The sequence below is a fragment of the Hylaeus anthracinus genome, unplaced genomic scaffold (assembly GCF_026225885.1).
Source record: "Hylaeus anthracinus isolate JK02 unplaced genomic scaffold, UHH_iyHylAnth1.0_haploid 11985, whole genome shotgun sequence".
Classification (NCBI taxonomy): domain Eukaryota; kingdom Metazoa; phylum Arthropoda; class Insecta; order Hymenoptera; family Colletidae; genus Hylaeus; species Hylaeus anthracinus.
The window spans coordinates 5,557,232-5,575,370 of NW_026534333.1; the positions used below are offsets into that span (position 1 = coordinate 5,557,232).

The 18,139-nt window shown below is 42.5% G+C and overlaps 1 protein-coding gene across 1 annotated transcript in view; it reads right to left on the reverse strand.

The window, feature by feature from the left end:
• LOC128886571 (small conductance calcium-activated potassium channel protein) overlaps positions 1-18,139 on the reverse strand; it is a 193,588-nt gene that overhangs the window by 23,944 nt on the left and 151,505 nt on the right. The window contains exon 6 of the mRNA XM_054141566.1: positions 12,533-12,628. Within this exon, the coding sequence (XP_053997541.1) occupies positions 12,533-12,628 (96 nt within the window). The remainder of the gene's footprint in view (positions 1-12,532; positions 12,629-18,139) is intronic.

Sequence of the window (18,139 nt, forward strand, 5' to 3'; positions counted from 1 at the left end):
TCATGGCAGAAAAATCGAAACCCCCCTCCCCCCCCCCCCTCTTTAAACAGACTTTTGCATCCGCATGTCCAATCTCGCGTTTCCAATTAACTGCGAATGCAAACGAAGTCAAGGACGGTTGCATCCCTGGTGGACGACTTCTTTGATGTTAGCCGCCCTGCGCCGGACAGCAAACACGTTCGAGGGAAAGGAAAACGTTCGCTCCCCCCCCACCGAAAGTAATCCTCGAAATTGGAACTTTCGAGAATTACAGCGCGACCTCGGCCGGACCCTTTTATGAATTTACACTGTTTCCGGATAACCTGGCCCGTTTATACGTCGACCGCGAGCAAATCGGCTTTAGCGCGCGCGTTTCGTCGACATAACGCCGCCTTTCGTCGTGGATTACGGCTGTAGATCTAAACGCCCGCGAAGCATTACGCTTAATTAAGCGGGGAATGCTTAGCCATGATACTGTAAAGGCAGTCGCGGCGAGACGATTTCGTGCGGTCGCTGTTATTTAAGCGACGCGAAGAGGTCTTTGGAGAGACGCACGACGAGGTGGTTGCTTTTCTGTGGTCTCTTTTGACGGTGCATGCACGTTTGCGGGGAACATCTTACGAAACGTTTATTACGACGTTCGGAACATCGAGTGGATAAATATCATTATCTAAGTGAATGTGAATTGCAAGACCTTTCGAATATGTCATTCGGTTCTGGTATTTCGGAAGCAAAAGTATTAGAGAAATTTGAACGTTGGGAAGATGGAGGCAAATTACGTTCCAGTATTTCGTTTTCCTTCGGACATGGTTTCGATAACGGGAACACGATTTCTTTTTTTGACACGTGATCGACATTTCCACGAGGTTATGAAATATTGAGGGGTCTGTTTGCGTATTGGTCAAGTGACTAGTAACCTGATTTCGAAGAACGAGGTGTAGATAAATGTCTTCCTTTTGAACTAGAATAATGCCATGCTCCCAATGTTAGAAATAATGGCTAATTTAACTAATTTTCATTGTACTCGAATAGCATAGTTGTGAGCATAGTTTGATTATTTTATTAAAAGTATCGTTATATTTTTCTTTCGTACGTGTTACAATATTCGCGCCCGCCATTTTTCCTCATGATATTGTAACAATTCGACAAACGATTCGAGACTTAAATTGAAGGGATATTCGGCTGTTATTTAAAACGGTACGTGACGCGAAATATTTAACAATTTATTTCGGATTCAACGCACGTTTTTACCATGAAATATTTGCGAATAACAAATCAGTCGTTTGTTATTAAAATCTCAATGGGAAATTCAATATCCTTTGCAAAAGCTTCTCGCGTAAATTGCGTCGTAATTGATATGCAAAATGGTAATGCGAATACCGATCGAAAAATGTTTATCTTTCGCAAATTACAGATGCGCCGGGTAAGATAGAGAAAAAAACATGAATTCCAACAGGAAAAGAAAGGTCGCGATCGAATAATCGAAGTGGAGTTGTTCGTTATATCGTTTGAATCGTATAAAAGACAGTCGTCGCAAGTGTGTCATGGTCGTTTCAGCAATTTCGATTCGCGTAGCAAGTTGAAATCCCTCAATACTACACCCTTCTCTCGAACAACAAATATGTTCAACAATTTCATCGTAGATGTAGCTCATACGACGTCCAATCGAATGTAACCTAATTAATATTAATTTTTCACGAAACATTGGAATAACAACCTACAACTTTGAGATGAAATTAAAATTAATATCTTCAATTCGTTTAACATTTATAATGTATACAGTGTCATCTGTATACACGTATAAAAAGTAATGGATTTTATAATTAATGAATATATTTTTAACTTTTTTAATTTCACGCGTGTGTATCGCGTAGAAGTGAACTTCCGGGAGAACAGTGTTCGTACGCGATAAAATTAAGTTTAAGGCTTGCAGGTGCAGTTGAGCTAATTGCTAGTCTTCCACGAGACAATCGCGATATCGAAGAATCCGTATCCATTAAAATTTGTAATACCCGGGATCGCATGCAGTTTACAACGCTGACTTCCTAAGGATTAACCTCATCCTATACCGTTCAAGAACGGGCTGCGTAGTCCCGAATCGGTTTATGACCGACATTCGCGTAAACTCGGTAAGCCAAACACTCCGTGGCAAGCCCCTTCTATGAAAGTAACTTCAGTCGTCAAGTATCCTATAAGTGTGCTATAAAACCAGTGCGTATCTATTCCTCCTTGCTAACGTGTCAGAGAAATTTGAGGAAACTAAACGTCGGAATTCCTTTTTAGACGTGTGACCATTCGATTAAGGTTCCTTAACAAGTCCTATCTTTCTTACATTATCCCCAATCATCTGGATGAACTTTCCGTTTTCGATAATACAGAGTAGGTCGAGTTATTACTATATACAACATTTTCTCTTCTTTTAATTGCATAAACTTTAATTTTCTGTGCTATTTATAACTTCTTACTTAAGTTACACAACTGCGCAATAATATGATGCTTCCCTCGAGAATCCAGAAAGCCAAAGGATGATTTCGAATTAAGTACAACTTTGATTTACCTTGAACCCTGAAAAAGTTACAATTACTTTACGTTAAATCCACCGAGAAAGCGAGCAAAAAGAACAGAGATTTTTCCTAGCTATTTTAAACAACTTTCATCTGCAAAAGAGACCTAGAGTTTTTCAAAACTGTCGTCACTCTGTTTGAATATCCTTAAAGGAGCCTCGTTTGAGGCACGGTTATCTGGAACCTCCTTCCCACAGAGCATCACAATTTCTCACAGCTTGTTCATCAGACACCTGTTATCCGCTGCAACGCCTTGGTATCTTTCATCGTGACAGAGTAGCCTACTCCACGGCAGAGGTCGTGTTCCATTCCCGAGTGGAAAGATCGAGTAATCGTATCTCGTGCGTTACGGCGTTCGTGGAACGTTCGCGGAACGCTTATACCTATGCCGTAGCGAATATTCCGCAGGATTCCATCGTTCCCAGCCCGTTAACACACCCGTAACAGTGGTCGAATCCAATAACCCCCGTGTCCAAACTCGAGAAAATGGCGGCGTTGATCGCGGGATAGAGCGCGAGACGCGACACGATAAGCCGGGGATCAAGTTGTCGTTATTTTCTACGATGTTGGTAAATCGAGAGGAACGAAGGGCAACGGCGAAGGACAAGAACGAAAGACAAGAACAAAAACGGAAATAATGTGTTCCCGTTTACGGCGTTGTCGTGGAGCGCTTTCGACAGTTTCCACGGTGCTTTTATCTTTGATCCAACGCTCTCCAGACATGCGAATGCTCGCGGAGATACAGCCTGGGACAAAAAGATGGCACCGTCAAACTAATGTTTCCATCACCTTATGCACTATCGATCTTTGTACAGTTTTATCGCGCGGATCGCTGTGCAACATTACAACGTCGTTGAAATACACGTACACAAATTTTGATGCCAAGAGCTCGGCGTAATTAAAATTCAATACTCGTACCGATACGCGTCCCGGTCACAAATTATAACGCAACAAAAGTCTTTCATTTCGCTGGTGGGAAGAAGTTGAAAGCAGAGTGTACAGGAACTGGGACGATATATTTCTATCGATTATGCAGTTAAACTTAACGGCATCGGTGTCGCGAAATGGGTTCATATAAAGTCTAGATCTTCCGCAGTTAAACTGCGCGGCAGCTTTTTGAATCATTCGAAGGGGATCACCGACGATCGGTTTTGAACTCCGCGAACACTTTCTCGAACGTTTCCTACATGATTGCACGGGAAACTGGGGCAAGGGAAGCCTACCGGAGATGTTTTACGGTAAACCGTGATCGACACGTAAATTACCGTGGTCTCGAATGTATTTCGTGGAACGAATCCGCAGAATCAACAGCGAAGGCTGTGATAAATTACGTCGGTGGTTGCTACACGACTACTTTTACATTAATCCGAGCTCTCCAATTTCTGAGAGTCGTTTCGACGGTGATAATAAGACCACTGGTGATTCCATGAATTTATCGCTAACGTCGATACGAGAAGCGAAATATACATTTATCAACTCCGTAAAAACGAAAAGTTGAACGTCTCATTTATACATGGAATAATACTACCAAGGTATCGTCTAACCACTACTGCATTTGTATCTACTTGCTCCATGGATTTCGAAGAATACTCGAAAATCCAAAAGATTGAAATTGATAAATTACTCGCAACGTTGAGAAATTGTTATCCTTCAACTCGAACGACAGAAGAATTCTCCGTCCCAGCAATTTAACTTATTAAATCCCACCAAAAATTTCACCGCCACGATATTTCACCGGTGGCTAAGAGATCCCGCAAACATAAACGCGGGATCCGCTATGTACACGCGATCCAACAAAGCCAGAACCTCGGAATGCAGACGTATCCAAGATAAACTGTGGGCGAAGTAGCGCTTATTACAGGTTTAAGAGCGCTTTCATTCAATTTGCGCAAGGATTACAGGAAACTTGGTGCGATAAGGACGACCGACTCAAGCAACGCCGCTAGAATATTCATGTTCGGTGACGTTCCGACGCCTGTGGGGCTTGGAAATGGTTCTATTCCGAAAGTCTGTCACACGCTCCCCCGAACTTTTCTACCTACGGACAAATCGCTTTTATCGCGCACCTGAGTCGCGCGATTACACCGTTCACGAGCGACGATCGATGTCAACGTCGTTCGACGCAGGAAGAACGATCCTCGCGAGTAAGAGAGACGTTCGTCCTTTACCAGCTGGCTACACGTCGTGCAAACTGCCCTTTAATTTGTTTTAGAAATCACTCCCTTTTCCGCGGTCGATATCTGTTATCGTTAGAAAAGGCATCGTCGATGTTCTATGTATTTGCATTCGTAACAAGTTAATAACGCTTTAAGTGCAACGCACAGCTTGTCTATCAGCCGGTATATACGGCCGTAGGTAAGTTAATTTTGCGGTGTTGGGACTTCCGCGGTTCACATTCTAAGCTGATCCTCTTAAAGAGTAAGATTGTACACGCCTCAGGCTAGCAGAAGCCCGCGGTAAACTTTCTACAGAGTAACGAACTTCAAACTATCTCCCACAGGCCTAAGTCTTGCATTGTGCCACAGTAAATTTCATAACGTTACAACGTCGATGACAGACGTTTTATTAAGATACAATATTTAACCACCTGAGAATTAATAAATCTTTCGAAAATAAATTACAACGATGAATAGATTTCAACAAAGTTGCCCTGTGAAATCCTACGAATTGCCTGCTCCTCGACAAAAAGGTCTTTCACGATTCAGCTGACACCCATAATAGTTTCAGTCGGAGATACTTATCCATGCATCCCATAAATTTTTTTATCCGGTCACGTTCGGTAGACGGGATTGAATAAAACGCAAACTTCGGCTGCATCGCTCGCCATCCCTATTTCTGTTTCCCCGAGACGAACGAAAGCGTATTTTCCGAATGGAATTCCCCGGGTGCATTATTCGTGGTTCTTTTTGCAAATCCGAGTTACAACAGAGTTCACCCGCTGGTGGACTGATATACGTCTCTTCTTCACCTGGATTTATGTGGATCGTCTCGAGCCGACTGGTTCTCGCGTGAAAACCGACTTACCGCGAAATTGCAACAGAATTCAGCTTGACTCAAACAAATCTATCGCGGAAGAATTAGGAATAATTAGCTTAAAATTATTCGATTAAGACGAGCACTATATTTATTTTAACGCTGACCGTTTAATATTCAGAAAGCTTTTCGTAACACGAAGTGTTTACTAAAAATAGTTGATATTCCTCGAATACTTTTGGAATTACGTTCTTTTTCTTTAAGTTTCGCCAGTCCATTGCAGGGTCTCGTAAATTCGTCTCGAGTGCCCCCAAGCACAGATTTAAGAAAAGAACTTTACGTTCCTAAGAGACTCAATTTAGATCCGTTGGAAAGTATGCGAGTGGAATCGATCCGTTAACGAGAGTGCAGTCGCGTGTTTTGTAAAACAAGAGAGATTTCGAGTTTTATTTGTTTCGTTACATTCCTTTGAATTTGCTTTGCAAATACACATTCGTTAGCATACCTGAATGCTCGCCAGTATTTTGTTCTATAATGTAAGCACCGAATTTCAAGTTTGTATCGAAGTGTGATACAAACTTGAACGCTTCGCGAGTGAGATTTTTTAGCGTTCTCGTTTTCGATGAGTTAAGATCGCTTTTGTTTTATTTCCGCTTGTTGAAAGAGAAAGAGAGGTCGAGACACGGCGATCAAAGCCGTCGTCGATTGGGTCCGCGTATCACTCGTATCCATCCTTTGTCGATTTTAATGCGACGCATGGATAGGCGCCAAGATGGTCGACTAGTCTAGTGCTGTCATGCGCGTTATTACATTTGCTGTATTTCAAGGGGCGAACAGAGAAATATATAATAAAGTTTATCGATTCTGTGCGACGTTCGATGTGATTTTAACCGTGAAAACTTCCTCCAGCCACTGAAAGTTTGCGTTCCGAACGCGCGAGACTTTATTTCCTCTGGATGGGGTACACGTTCGGTAACATTGTTTTCAGTGACTCCTAGCACAACGAAGAATGTCTTGCTAGAAATGAGCGCGGCAAATTGTTACACGAGCATTCGGCAAAGGTCGACGGTATTAGTGAAAGCTGTTGAAAAGTTAGTTTAAAATTGTAAGTAGCGAAGTAGTTGTAGCAATGTTCGTTCGCAAATTGCCTGAACGAATTTAAACAACGATCAGAAAATCCTCCGGCTTCTCTCTGCAATTATTTTAATTACTATCAAGCATACTGCAATTCGATAGGAAATACAAATTAGATGGACGCGCTGGTTGCTGCTAAACTAATCGAGTTAAAGTAGCGCAAGTGTTGTCCGTCGGTTAGCCGAGTTCGTTTCATCGAGTAGAGTAGAAAATAACATCAGTCCGTTGATCACTATTAATCCGCGGCCGAGCTAAACGATTTACCTTGTAACGCAATTCTCGTGCTTATTATTCCAGACTAAAACTCCCTTTCCTATAAAGGGTGAAACACGCCGACCCAGTCGGTACTTTTTGTTTATCGACGAATTGGCTGTCCGTCCTTCGAAACGCCATGTCGATTGATCCTGACGGCAGCTTTAATTGCGTTTATCGAGCGCTGGATGAAGAACCACGCTAACACGTTGATTTTTTTTCCAACGGAGAACGATTTTTACAGATTTTTCCAAAACAATTTATTTCGTATTTTATCAAAATCTCGCTAAATCTCCGTAGGATTTTAGTAACGAACAAAAATTCCAATATAGTTACCTAGTTGTCTCTTTTATATACTATTAAATATTTGTTTAGATTCATTTTTATCCTATTCGAAGTCCTGTTCTATTGTTTCGAAAAAGGAAAATATTTTCTGCTGTCTTATCGGGTTTGTTCCATGCCTTCGGAGCGTTGTCGCGTTCCTCTTTTGCCCCTTGCGAAAGGACTGGCTTACTCAGCAATGGCCGACAGCGGAGAGATGCTGTGTGTACCATCCGTACCAGATGGATCTCGAACATCGAAGAGTTAAGTTCAATATTGACGCCACAGAAAGTTTTTCAGCTCAAGCTCGAGTGATTCTCAACCTTCGCAGTCGGTTGGAAAATGCAGATCGAGTTTGTACGAGTTAACAAGCCGTTCTTAATTCCGAACTTCGTCCAGTAATTGCCGGCTATTTCGTGTATAATGAAGAATCCACCTCATCGTTTGGTACGCTGTTTCGGTATCCCAAACATTTGCTACGTTTATCGCGAGAGACAAGGTATATACCGAAGATGAGGTGCGATGTAACTTTCAAAGGGAATAAGGGAATAGTATATTCAGAATGGAGCCACTTTTGTTGCATTATGTAATACGACTATGAAGACGAGGCTGAGAAGAGCGCGGTGAATACATAATTAAATACTGTAATCTTCGAACTTACCCGTTACGAACTTGTTAACAAGTCGGCATTAAGGTGTTATTTACGATATCCAGTATTACGCGAAGCTAATCGTGACGAGAATAGTTCACTCATTGTTCTTGACTGTCAAACTTTGCTTTCCCATGATGAAGTTTCTTGTTTGAAAGAGCTGTGTTGTTCCTTTATGTTGAGAAGGCATTTGAAAGTTAATGTATCACGTGTTCTCGTGGAGATAGATCGAGAGTCGTTCGTTTATTCGATTAATTTAAAAACGGTGCGACTAAATATGAATTCACCATAGTAAATAAGTTCACGATTCTCTTGTCGCAGAATCTCGATCTACGCGACAAGAGCATCAATCGGTATCCTCGTCAAAGGTATCGGTGTCAAGAAATGATACCACTCGACACCTCAGCAGCTCGTCGTTAAGTATTCTGGTACCGACTTCCTTGAATGTCATCGATACATATGACATCGCTGCTATTACTACCAACACTATCCACTGCACTTTGCTTGTCCCCTATCCCACACCATTTCCATCCCTTTGAACTTGGATGCTTTGATCAACAGCTGCACAAGTTTCGGCGAAGCCTTGTGGAAGTTCTGTTATTTGATCACCGATTGTCGACCGAGATGCCAGCGTTTTGTGATAGACGTCCTCGCGCGATAATGCCAATTCATTCGGTTTGATATACGGTCCAAAGATTATCCCGCCGGGAATCCGAAGAAACTACTCCGATATCGTGGTCCACGGACGCAGCGCTAATCCCCGCGACTGAATTATGACGGCTCATACTACCGTAAACGGATTCTGCGGCCGTTAATCGATTTATCAGGGCCAGCAAGGAAAAACAGCCTTGTCGTTGGGGATGAATAAAGGTTTTTCAGCGTAGCCTGAGGGTAAATAAAACAGGCATTCAAACCTGAAGACGATTAAATTAGAGAAATGTCAGAAATATACATTTAAAGAGTAAACGCGTAGATAGCATCGTCCCATCGTCAGTTTACCATTGTTTAGGAGAGGATCCGTCAACCAAGATTCGCGATAAGACGAGCCAGCTTGTTTTCGTGGATGAGCCAGGCACAAACGACTCGGTAATTAATCCCTTCGATCCGAAGTTCTTCCGGGGTTAATTTATACAGAGGACGTATTCGTGTACTTTATTCATTAGCGGTTGAAATTTGAATACTGGTCTGATTATATCGGGAACCACTTGGAAACACGATTCCTTCGACGAGGGATGAGAACGAGTGGAATCATTTTTCAGCGACCGAAACCGTACTGTAATTTCAACGTGTTGTAGTGGTATGAATTCGTGGTAATGCAATGCGATGAAAATCTAGGAGTCGGTAGGAGTGTATTCGACAAATAATATCGAAAATGTTAAAAAAGTGCTCCTGGATGCTGGATCACACAAATAGAAAAATCGAACGAGCAATCGTAAGAACACATTTTATTTACACTATACGTAGAGTGCGTACATAATTCAAGTGAATTTAAGAAAAATTCTTCGGCAATATTTGGGTTAAAGAAAACACCCTGTATACCAAGTCCTCACTTACCATCGCTAACTGTTAAAAAGAAAATTTTAATCAATGTTTTGACTGTAATTGTTCGTGTGTTTGGTGACAGGACGAGAAATTTTATGTGATAGCGTTCAGGTTGATCGTGTCGTGCATTTAGGAAGCGTCAGCCTAATTTTAAATAGCAAATTCGTGGTAGTTAGTTGTCTGTGGTTTGTGTCGGGAAGTTCATGTGGCTGGATTACCTGCGACTGTTTATGCAGCTTGTGTATCGAACTGGTCATGGGTGAGTGTCGACCTGGTTCATGATTCGTGTAGAAATTCATTTATAAGAGTAATTTTAATTCACATATAAGAGCATGGATTTTCCTAAAATAGTGCATGGAAAATCTTTCTAATATCTGGAATAGCATCATGCCAACTAGGAATCTCTTCTAGAATCTATCTTGTCCCTTATTTATTTAATCATAATGATATTTGGAATATTGCTAAATTGTTCAAACTATGGCCTGGTTAGGGGAATCCTATCCCACCATCTCTCCAAATGGAAATAAATGATGTCTCGTTGGCGATGTAGCGAAGAAAGCTTCAAAGGAGTTCCCGTTTAATATTTGAGAGGGATCCGTTCGCGTCATCGGGTCCCAATTTCGGTCAGCGTTTCGCATTCCCTAATCACGTTTGTCGGGCCGCGGAACAGGAGCAGTTTCACGGAAACCGTACCGTTTTGCGGTATTATGCCGCGAGCGTGCAGCTAGTAACGCAACGTCGCACGATAACGCAATTAGATCCCGCCTGGTGCGTTCGTCATTGCGAACAATTCGCAATTTTCTCGCTGTCGGAGTGGCAATCGAGTTATACAACGCGGTTCTCCATATAATTCGATAGGAATTCAGGGACGCGAAACACTCCTGGTGACCACCGCCAGGTTACTCATAATCACGGCATCAACGAGCTTTGTGTGAAATTACCTGAGTCCCTGCATTCGCTAACTAGCCAGGATTTCATTTTATACTTATAATGCGATCCACGGACGGCAGGAATTTATTGCAATTTGATCTTACAGGTGGTCATCGTACGTTCTTGCGTGGAATATATTACGCATAACCGCGCGTTTGGTAATTGGCGAATATTAAATTCCAAAATTAATTCTCGAAAACGTTGATAATGCGAAATATTTGGCAGTCGAAGGAAACGTACTTTTTTTTTCTTTTTAATCGAGCGCCAGCTATACGAACAATTGTTGGGGAAGCAAATAGTTTCAACAATTTAGTTCTCCCTCGCCCCCGCCGTTTCACGATACACCTCGTCTACTATTGTTTTCGCGAACGAACCAGACAATTCACCAGGCACCGCTTTACTGTCCACGGTACCGCCATCTTCCAGCTCTTTAAACGCGATAATTTCACTCCTGATCGCGAGCAAACCAGTCAAAATGGCGTTGAGTTTCTGCAATTCACAGCGAATCCTTGCTGTTCGCCCCGATAGCGTAGTATAGAGCGATTTGCTTTAATAGTACCGGGACATAAAAGCCAGCTATTGCCACGAATATACCTGGCTACAGTCGCTTCTATTATGTCAGCGTCGAGCTCCACCGACGACGTCTGAATAGAATCGTGTCGAATAATAATAATAATAATAGCAATAATAATAATAATAATAATAATAATAATAATAGTGATGATAATAAAGCGCGTTGATATCCGAACGTTTTTCGTTCGCCTGGCGTTTCATAGGCTCGTAAAACTGCACAGGACTATCGGCTCGCTGATGCTCCCGGTATTCGAAATAAAATCGGCTTCATGAAAATTCATGTCGTCAGCGATTCAGTCAGGATACGAGATTTGACGATCCATTTGCGCACATTGTCGTACCTGCTCGCAATAAAACGAGCAATTCTCGCATCCAGCGAAACTGTTTTCATGAACAACAAATATTTTGAAACCGAACGTGACGCGTGCACGCTTTTGTTGCAAACTTTTCCGAATCCCTCGAATTGTTTCTTTAAATAGAAGACTGGAGAAGAATCGAGTGATCAAGTGAATTCCGTACTCGCAGCCGTTATTATTTAGTCGAAGCACAGTGTTTCGCGGGAACAGCGAGAAATGATAAATGGCACCACGAGATTGGAAAAAGGACGTTAATTTACAATCCCTAACCCGAATTTACAACTCGAGAGAAGAAGTGGAAAGATTGCTCCCTTTTGATCTCCATAATTTATTTTTCTCCTTGACCTCTGCCGAAGTGGAGATATCGACCAGACGGAGCGGTTTCGTTCTTCGATTCGCAAACCGGCCCTTAAATCTTTATTCACTTACACCCGCGGCAAATTATCCGCTCGACGATTCATTATTCAGCGTCCTCCCCCCTTAAGACCACTTTTGTGCCGACGGAATTTCACGGTCATTAATCAGATGTAATCGGATAGCGGGGGTTGGAAAGTAACCGTAGAGCCAGGAAGCTCAGTTTTGTATCAATTACACGATTAATCATCGTTGGGGTCATAATTAACGAGGTCCCACGCACGGTGAGCAACCGTAGTTGATTTCACGCGTCCGCGGTTCGCACACTTCTGGGAACAATTTCCAGGAGTTACAACTGCTGGAGGCGTTGGAATACCTGAGAGAGATATATAGGGAGCGAAAGAGAGGGAAAGTTTCATTACACGAGAATCTCCGTAGCTGCGATCACCGTTCGATCGCCTTTTAACGTGTTCCGGAGAATCGAGCGGAGACGTTGCGAGCAATTCAGCTGGAAACGCTTGGGACGTGTTCCAGCGTGACGTGACATTCCCTCTCAGGTGATTCGAATAGAAGTTCTCCTTGATCTGTCGCCTTTTACTTTCTAACGCGATGGATTAGGAACCAGATGATAAGGATTCTGGAAAAGTTCGTCGAGGAAATTTCATACTCGCTTCTCTTATGATTTTCTTTTCTCTTCTGTTTCTCTTATTTTGTATTCTTTATATCATCTTAAAGCCTCCTCTTTCCGCTAGAGTGGAGTATCAGAGAGAGATCCTACAGATTTATGCGATTTTACGCGTATAGCTCGTCCCACGCATCCGATGGAACAACTCTATGGGATGTGAAATTGGTTACATGCACGTTACAAGGCCATTACGTCGAGTCTATTGAATTTTTATACGCACCTGAACTTCTAAGGCATGGTAAGCTAATATGAGGCCAAGCAGTATCACAGTAGACACAGAGATCAGGGTTTTCAATGCTGTCGAGTATAACGAGGCCTGCAACATAAAACATCGTCCTCGTAAATCTCGGTTCCTGGGCTGTATCGATTTTATTCTATGAGCACTTAAATTATATTGTTTCTGTTAAACAAACAGCAATATGGTGCATATGTCCGATCGAATGATTTACAGAGGAGTACATCTTCATTATTTTTCCACAGATTAAATGATCCAGTATGTAGGCGTCAAAGTAAATAAAGCTTAGCTTGTTAAAACATTCTCGTGTATCATATTTCTTGTTCGATGTTTAACGATCTGAAAAAGTATGATAAAAAAATTCATACACGACTCCTAAATAGTTGGAATTTTCCTGTACGCGATGCTTCGGAATTGCTATGCGTAATTAGCGTGCGATTTTATCGGAAATCGGTTCAAGGCATCCAAAAAATTGAAATAAAATTTCGTAAAAATTCATATCGTCGAGTACAGGAGATCGTGGAAAAGAGTGCTTTAGAATCATTCGTTTCGAGTGTTGCAATATTCGCAACGAACGTCCTCGTTCTGCTCTGTCTATATTACAAATGGGTTCAGTCGAATAACTGTTTCGATACATGTGTCAATGTGGTCCAAAAAAGATTTCGGAACAAATTGTATATTGCGTATTTCCAGATGTTTCGACCGCCATTTTTCATTCCAAGTTAGGCGAAAACCAATGTCCTAAACGTGACTCAGGGAACGTGTCTGGCCATTAGTCGCTGTTTCTACTTAGCGCGGAGTTTGTAAATCTTCACGGTCGCATGGCGCCGTCGGTTTCATTTTCGTCCAACTAGTTACAAAACATATAGTGAAACTGGTGGGAAATTCGTAGTAACATACCACGGTCAATGTTTACATAAACGAACGCAAGTAGAATTAGCGATTAATGGACAGACGAAATTTAATGTTCTCAAAACAGAGTTAACCGTGGGACAATTTCATCGTATATTTTAAACATCGAATGAACATGTCATTTTCTCATGGAAAATCATCGCTCATTAGCTCGTAAAACCAGCATCATGATATTTTGTGTAATACATTTACCCGTTGACTCTCATTACGAATGGATGATGTTTCTGGCAACAAAGAAAGTCGCTCAGTACCGTTTCAAATCGAATAAATCGATTAATCTTTCGCTGCGGTAACAAACAGATGCGTTTCGCTTATTTTCCAACGCGTTCATAACTGGTAAACGAGAGATGCTCGAGAGGGATAGGAGCAATTAAAATTTCATGAAACCGAGTATCTCTTTCACCGAGCGGTTGAAAATGTCTCGCTCCTGAACGCGCCTGGTAATGAACACCCAAGGACGCGGAAGTCCTAAAGGGTGAAACGACGCGGACTGTTAGGTCCCCAACGAAGAACCCTCGAATCACTCGAAGCACTTCGCGCCGAGTATTCTCTCTGTAATTAAATCGAGAACTTCAAGTTGAGGAAAGACTGGTGCCGCGTGAGTGGTCGACGAAAGAAATGATAAAACGAGGGGAAAGGTTCGTCGCGGTGCTCGGCCGATCATAACTGTTACTTTAAGTGGACCTTAAGCCTCTACCTTTTCTCTTTTTCTCGCCCGTCATCCGAATGTCCTTTGACATAATGGTAGCTCTTTCGACGCGAATGAGATCCGTGGAGCTTTCGCGGCTCGAGTTTTTGCAATTAATAGTGTTGAGAGATTCGGGTCTTAAACGGCGTTTGGAAGATCGATGGTTCTCAGGACTTTATGGTAAATACAGCTTTCCAGAGAAATTAAAAAAAAAAAAACTACGAGTGGAATAAAAGCGATAATGGGATGCAAGAAAAGATTTCTACAGTGAAATATAAGAGTAGATACAAGATCGTCGTTACAACTGAGCGGTAACGTGTTCTGTAATTAGGGTTGACCGAGTATCCGAGTAATTAGGGTTGACCGAGAAGGTTTTCACAAGAATAATAATAATAATTTGGATGAAATCGGTGCGCAAGCGGAGGCTGCATCGGGTCAGATTTTGGTTTCGCAGCGGCGAATCTGTGGCTTCCGTAATAGTAGGCAGTCAGTTAATTAGTTAGTTACACGTAAGAGGAATATAAATTAGCCGCAGAACGACGCGAAGCACGCGCTAGTAACGCTTGATTCTGGCCTCGGCGTTTAATTATGGGGAAACGTCTCGTTGTCGCATGTACGAATATTTGTGCGTGCGGAATAATTGGATGGAAAATAAATAGAGCAACGCGAAACATGAGTCTCGTGTTTCCATGAGTCTTTGTATCCACTTTCCGTTAGAAAAAACTTCCATTATGGAAAAATGCTGGAAAAGATGTTTTCGTACTTGAGGTGCTACGAAACTAGCGTCCATTATATTATTCCTTTAGCAACGTTGTTTCGCGCCTGTCTGATCACATTCCTGAATTACGACGGTAGGAAAAAGTAGGTAATCGTATAAAGACTCGTCCCAAACCTATCACACTTACCTCACTTTCGTTACAGTTTACTTCCCCTGGCCAACGAGCCAGAACGATTTCCCGCAAACGCACCACCTTGGCGATCCAATAACAGATTATCGCCTCCTCAAGGTGAGCAGTCTCTCGCTTCGTATTTGAAGCGATTTCGAGCGACGACCTCGCCCATCTAATCGAAAGATAAGGTACGAGCGTACACAGAGCTTATTCCTCCTTTCTTCTTCATTTTTGTCAAGATTTTTCTACCATCGTAGAAAAGAATCGAAATCGAAGCTAAAAGTCGTCACGTTATAAATTCATTAAGCTCTTCCTCAAATTTTACCGATAAACATGGAACGTTTATAAACACGAGCTACTGAAACTACCCGCCGATCTCGGTATATCGAGATCGAGGATCGTGTTCGTCGTTTTTCAGCCTGTATCTTCCCACACGAGTGACGCATGAAATACGCGCTCGATCGGTCGCGATTCAATTTTTCAGGGAATTGCTTCGCCCGATTCGAGAAACGATCATTGGCCGATGTTCCAGGTGTTCCCCCGCGTTTGAAATCCCCGAGTCTGGAGATCCACCCCTTCCTAAATCGACGGGGAAAATACACCGTAGCGCGTACAACGACGCGGAAAACTCGGCCGTCGAGACGGAACCGCAATTTTGGACGCTTTCATCCCGTTCCTCGATAACGCCGTAGGACTTAATCCGAAACGAACGCGTGGCTGGATCCAGCAACGGTTGCACTTTTCTTGAGTGGACTCGCGATTTTCGTGAAAGAGGATTTATCGATTGCAAATGAAATGGAATCCGTAGGGGGTGCGGGGGCGGCGAGTTTTTGTTGTTCGATAATTTGTTTCGCTCGACGCGCCATTGTGGGGGGATCTACTTTCTGCGGGGTTGGCGCAATTTAGCTTGACATTGTTAGTTGGAAATCCGAGATCCGTCTTCGCGAGGGGCGAGGGGAACTGGATAAACTTCAACGATTAAGAGGATGAGACGATTAATTTTAATTAGACCGTGGATGTTCACGCTAATGCGGGGTGCACGAGTGTTTTGGATTAATGGTTGTTCTAAAACGGTTGCGCGGGGGAAAATATAACGTTAAACATATGAGCCGTTCGCTGCACAAATCGGTTGACTGCACTTTTTGAAAAATCTTAAATTTAAATGTCAGAGTTCTCGCGGTATAGGCATAACTTTTTATATTTATAATAACTACAGCGAAAATAAAAGAAGTATATAACACAATTTTTTAATCACTTCAAGAAACAGCTCGTGATCTCAAAAGTAAACGAGTGAAAGCTCGACTGAGATAAGCAGGGCGGGTTCGAAGCAGTTTGGAAATGCATAGGATAGGTCGGGACGCCAGAAGTCTGCCCAAGATTAATTCATCCCTGCCGCGGTGAACCCAACGTAAATCAATCCTAATTCCGCGCGTCCGGGCGATAACGCGTTCGAACGACACCGATACGATGTATATTTACCCTAGGAATCGATTCACCGATCGATTCCGATCGAAAGCCGCCGATCCTTCCTCGTAGCCCACTTTACCACCACGAAGAGGCCGCGAGGATTACGAATTTCCGCGTGGAATACAAGCCGCTTGTGACAGAGGGCGGACAAAAAATTCGCTCCTCTCTTCTGGGTCTACGGCTGAAGACAGGCGAGCCAGCTTTGCACGGGTCGCCGCGTCTGGCCAAATTAAAATCATTTTAATACGGGAACTGCCTGAAGCCAAGTTTACGTCGGTGTACACACTCGCGGAACCAGCACTTCGCGTTGCTTGCATACATGAACGCCTCGCTGCGGGCTGCTCAACACTTTCAGTTTGCCCGTGTCGACTCAGGTTAGGATTAAGATTTTTTAGACCTATCCAGACTCTACTCGTCTGCATTAGGTATTTCGTGTGCGTAGAATGTTTTGTTGTGTACAGTAAGTTTCGTTTTCTTTGTCAAATATTTTGTATACGAGTTAATCTATGTTTCCGCGACGATTCGGTGATCATTCAATTCTATTAACACATCAGCAACCTCTGACGTGATTTCCTGGTTCAACCAGCTTTGAATTCTTGAGTCGGAGGAGCTGTTCATCTCCACCCATGAAAATTTAAGTACGCGCGATGTTCTCGAGTCCTTGTTACTTATACATTCGTTGGGAATTTAGAAAATTGTGAGAATTGCGATATCGCGATACAATTATCCAGTATAAATATAGTAGAAATACGAATTATCCTGCTGGCAGTCTGCACGATAAACCTTTGTGCCGCGTGCGGATTAGAATTTCTGATATTAAAAGTTGCAGGAACCCTGTTTATTCCGCGTTCCATGGTAGTCGCGACGCCTCAAAGGCAGAATATTTCGCGAGAAAATTGCGCTTTGTAGGTTTGCGAAAGGACGACTTTCCTTTCCATCTTGAGTCCTGGCTCCTTTTTTCCGTTTTATGGTGACGTCGATATTCGCAGGTTAAAGGAAAATAAAGACAGCACTTCCGACAAAGAGTGGCAACGTCCATATAGTGTTCACAATTTTCCAGCGACCGATCGATCGTCGATTCGAGAAATAAAAATCATTTTTGTTAACGGTCCTCGCGCGTACAATAATAATGCGCAGTTCGTGCATGTAATAAATGTAACAGCAAAGAATAGTTTTATTTTAAAATAAATAAATGATCAGTTACACTTCCTCTTTTATCAACTGGATCGGCTGAGAGACTAAACTAAAATTGTTGGGTTATCTTGACAAAAGTTAGTTTCACAAAACAGGGACACAAAGAGAACGAGAAGCTTTGAAATTAATCTGATATTCAATCGGAATTCCCCCACGTTTCGCAGCTATATCGACGATACGTCGTATCGAAGTCCAGATTCGATAAAAATTGCAGAGACTCGGAGTGGAGCTTCTCGATTGGTCGAAGCAAAATTGAACCGCTTCCAAGTCATTATCTACTCTCAATCTTCGTTAACGTAGTTCGCGGCGTACTCTTAATGAAGTCGCAAGTCACGAAGGGTTATCGTTATGTTTCTTGTCTCGAAATGTTCTTGCGACGAACGCTCTAAAAAGGAACGGTTCCTCATTTAAACATAATTATTAATAATGATTATAACTTCT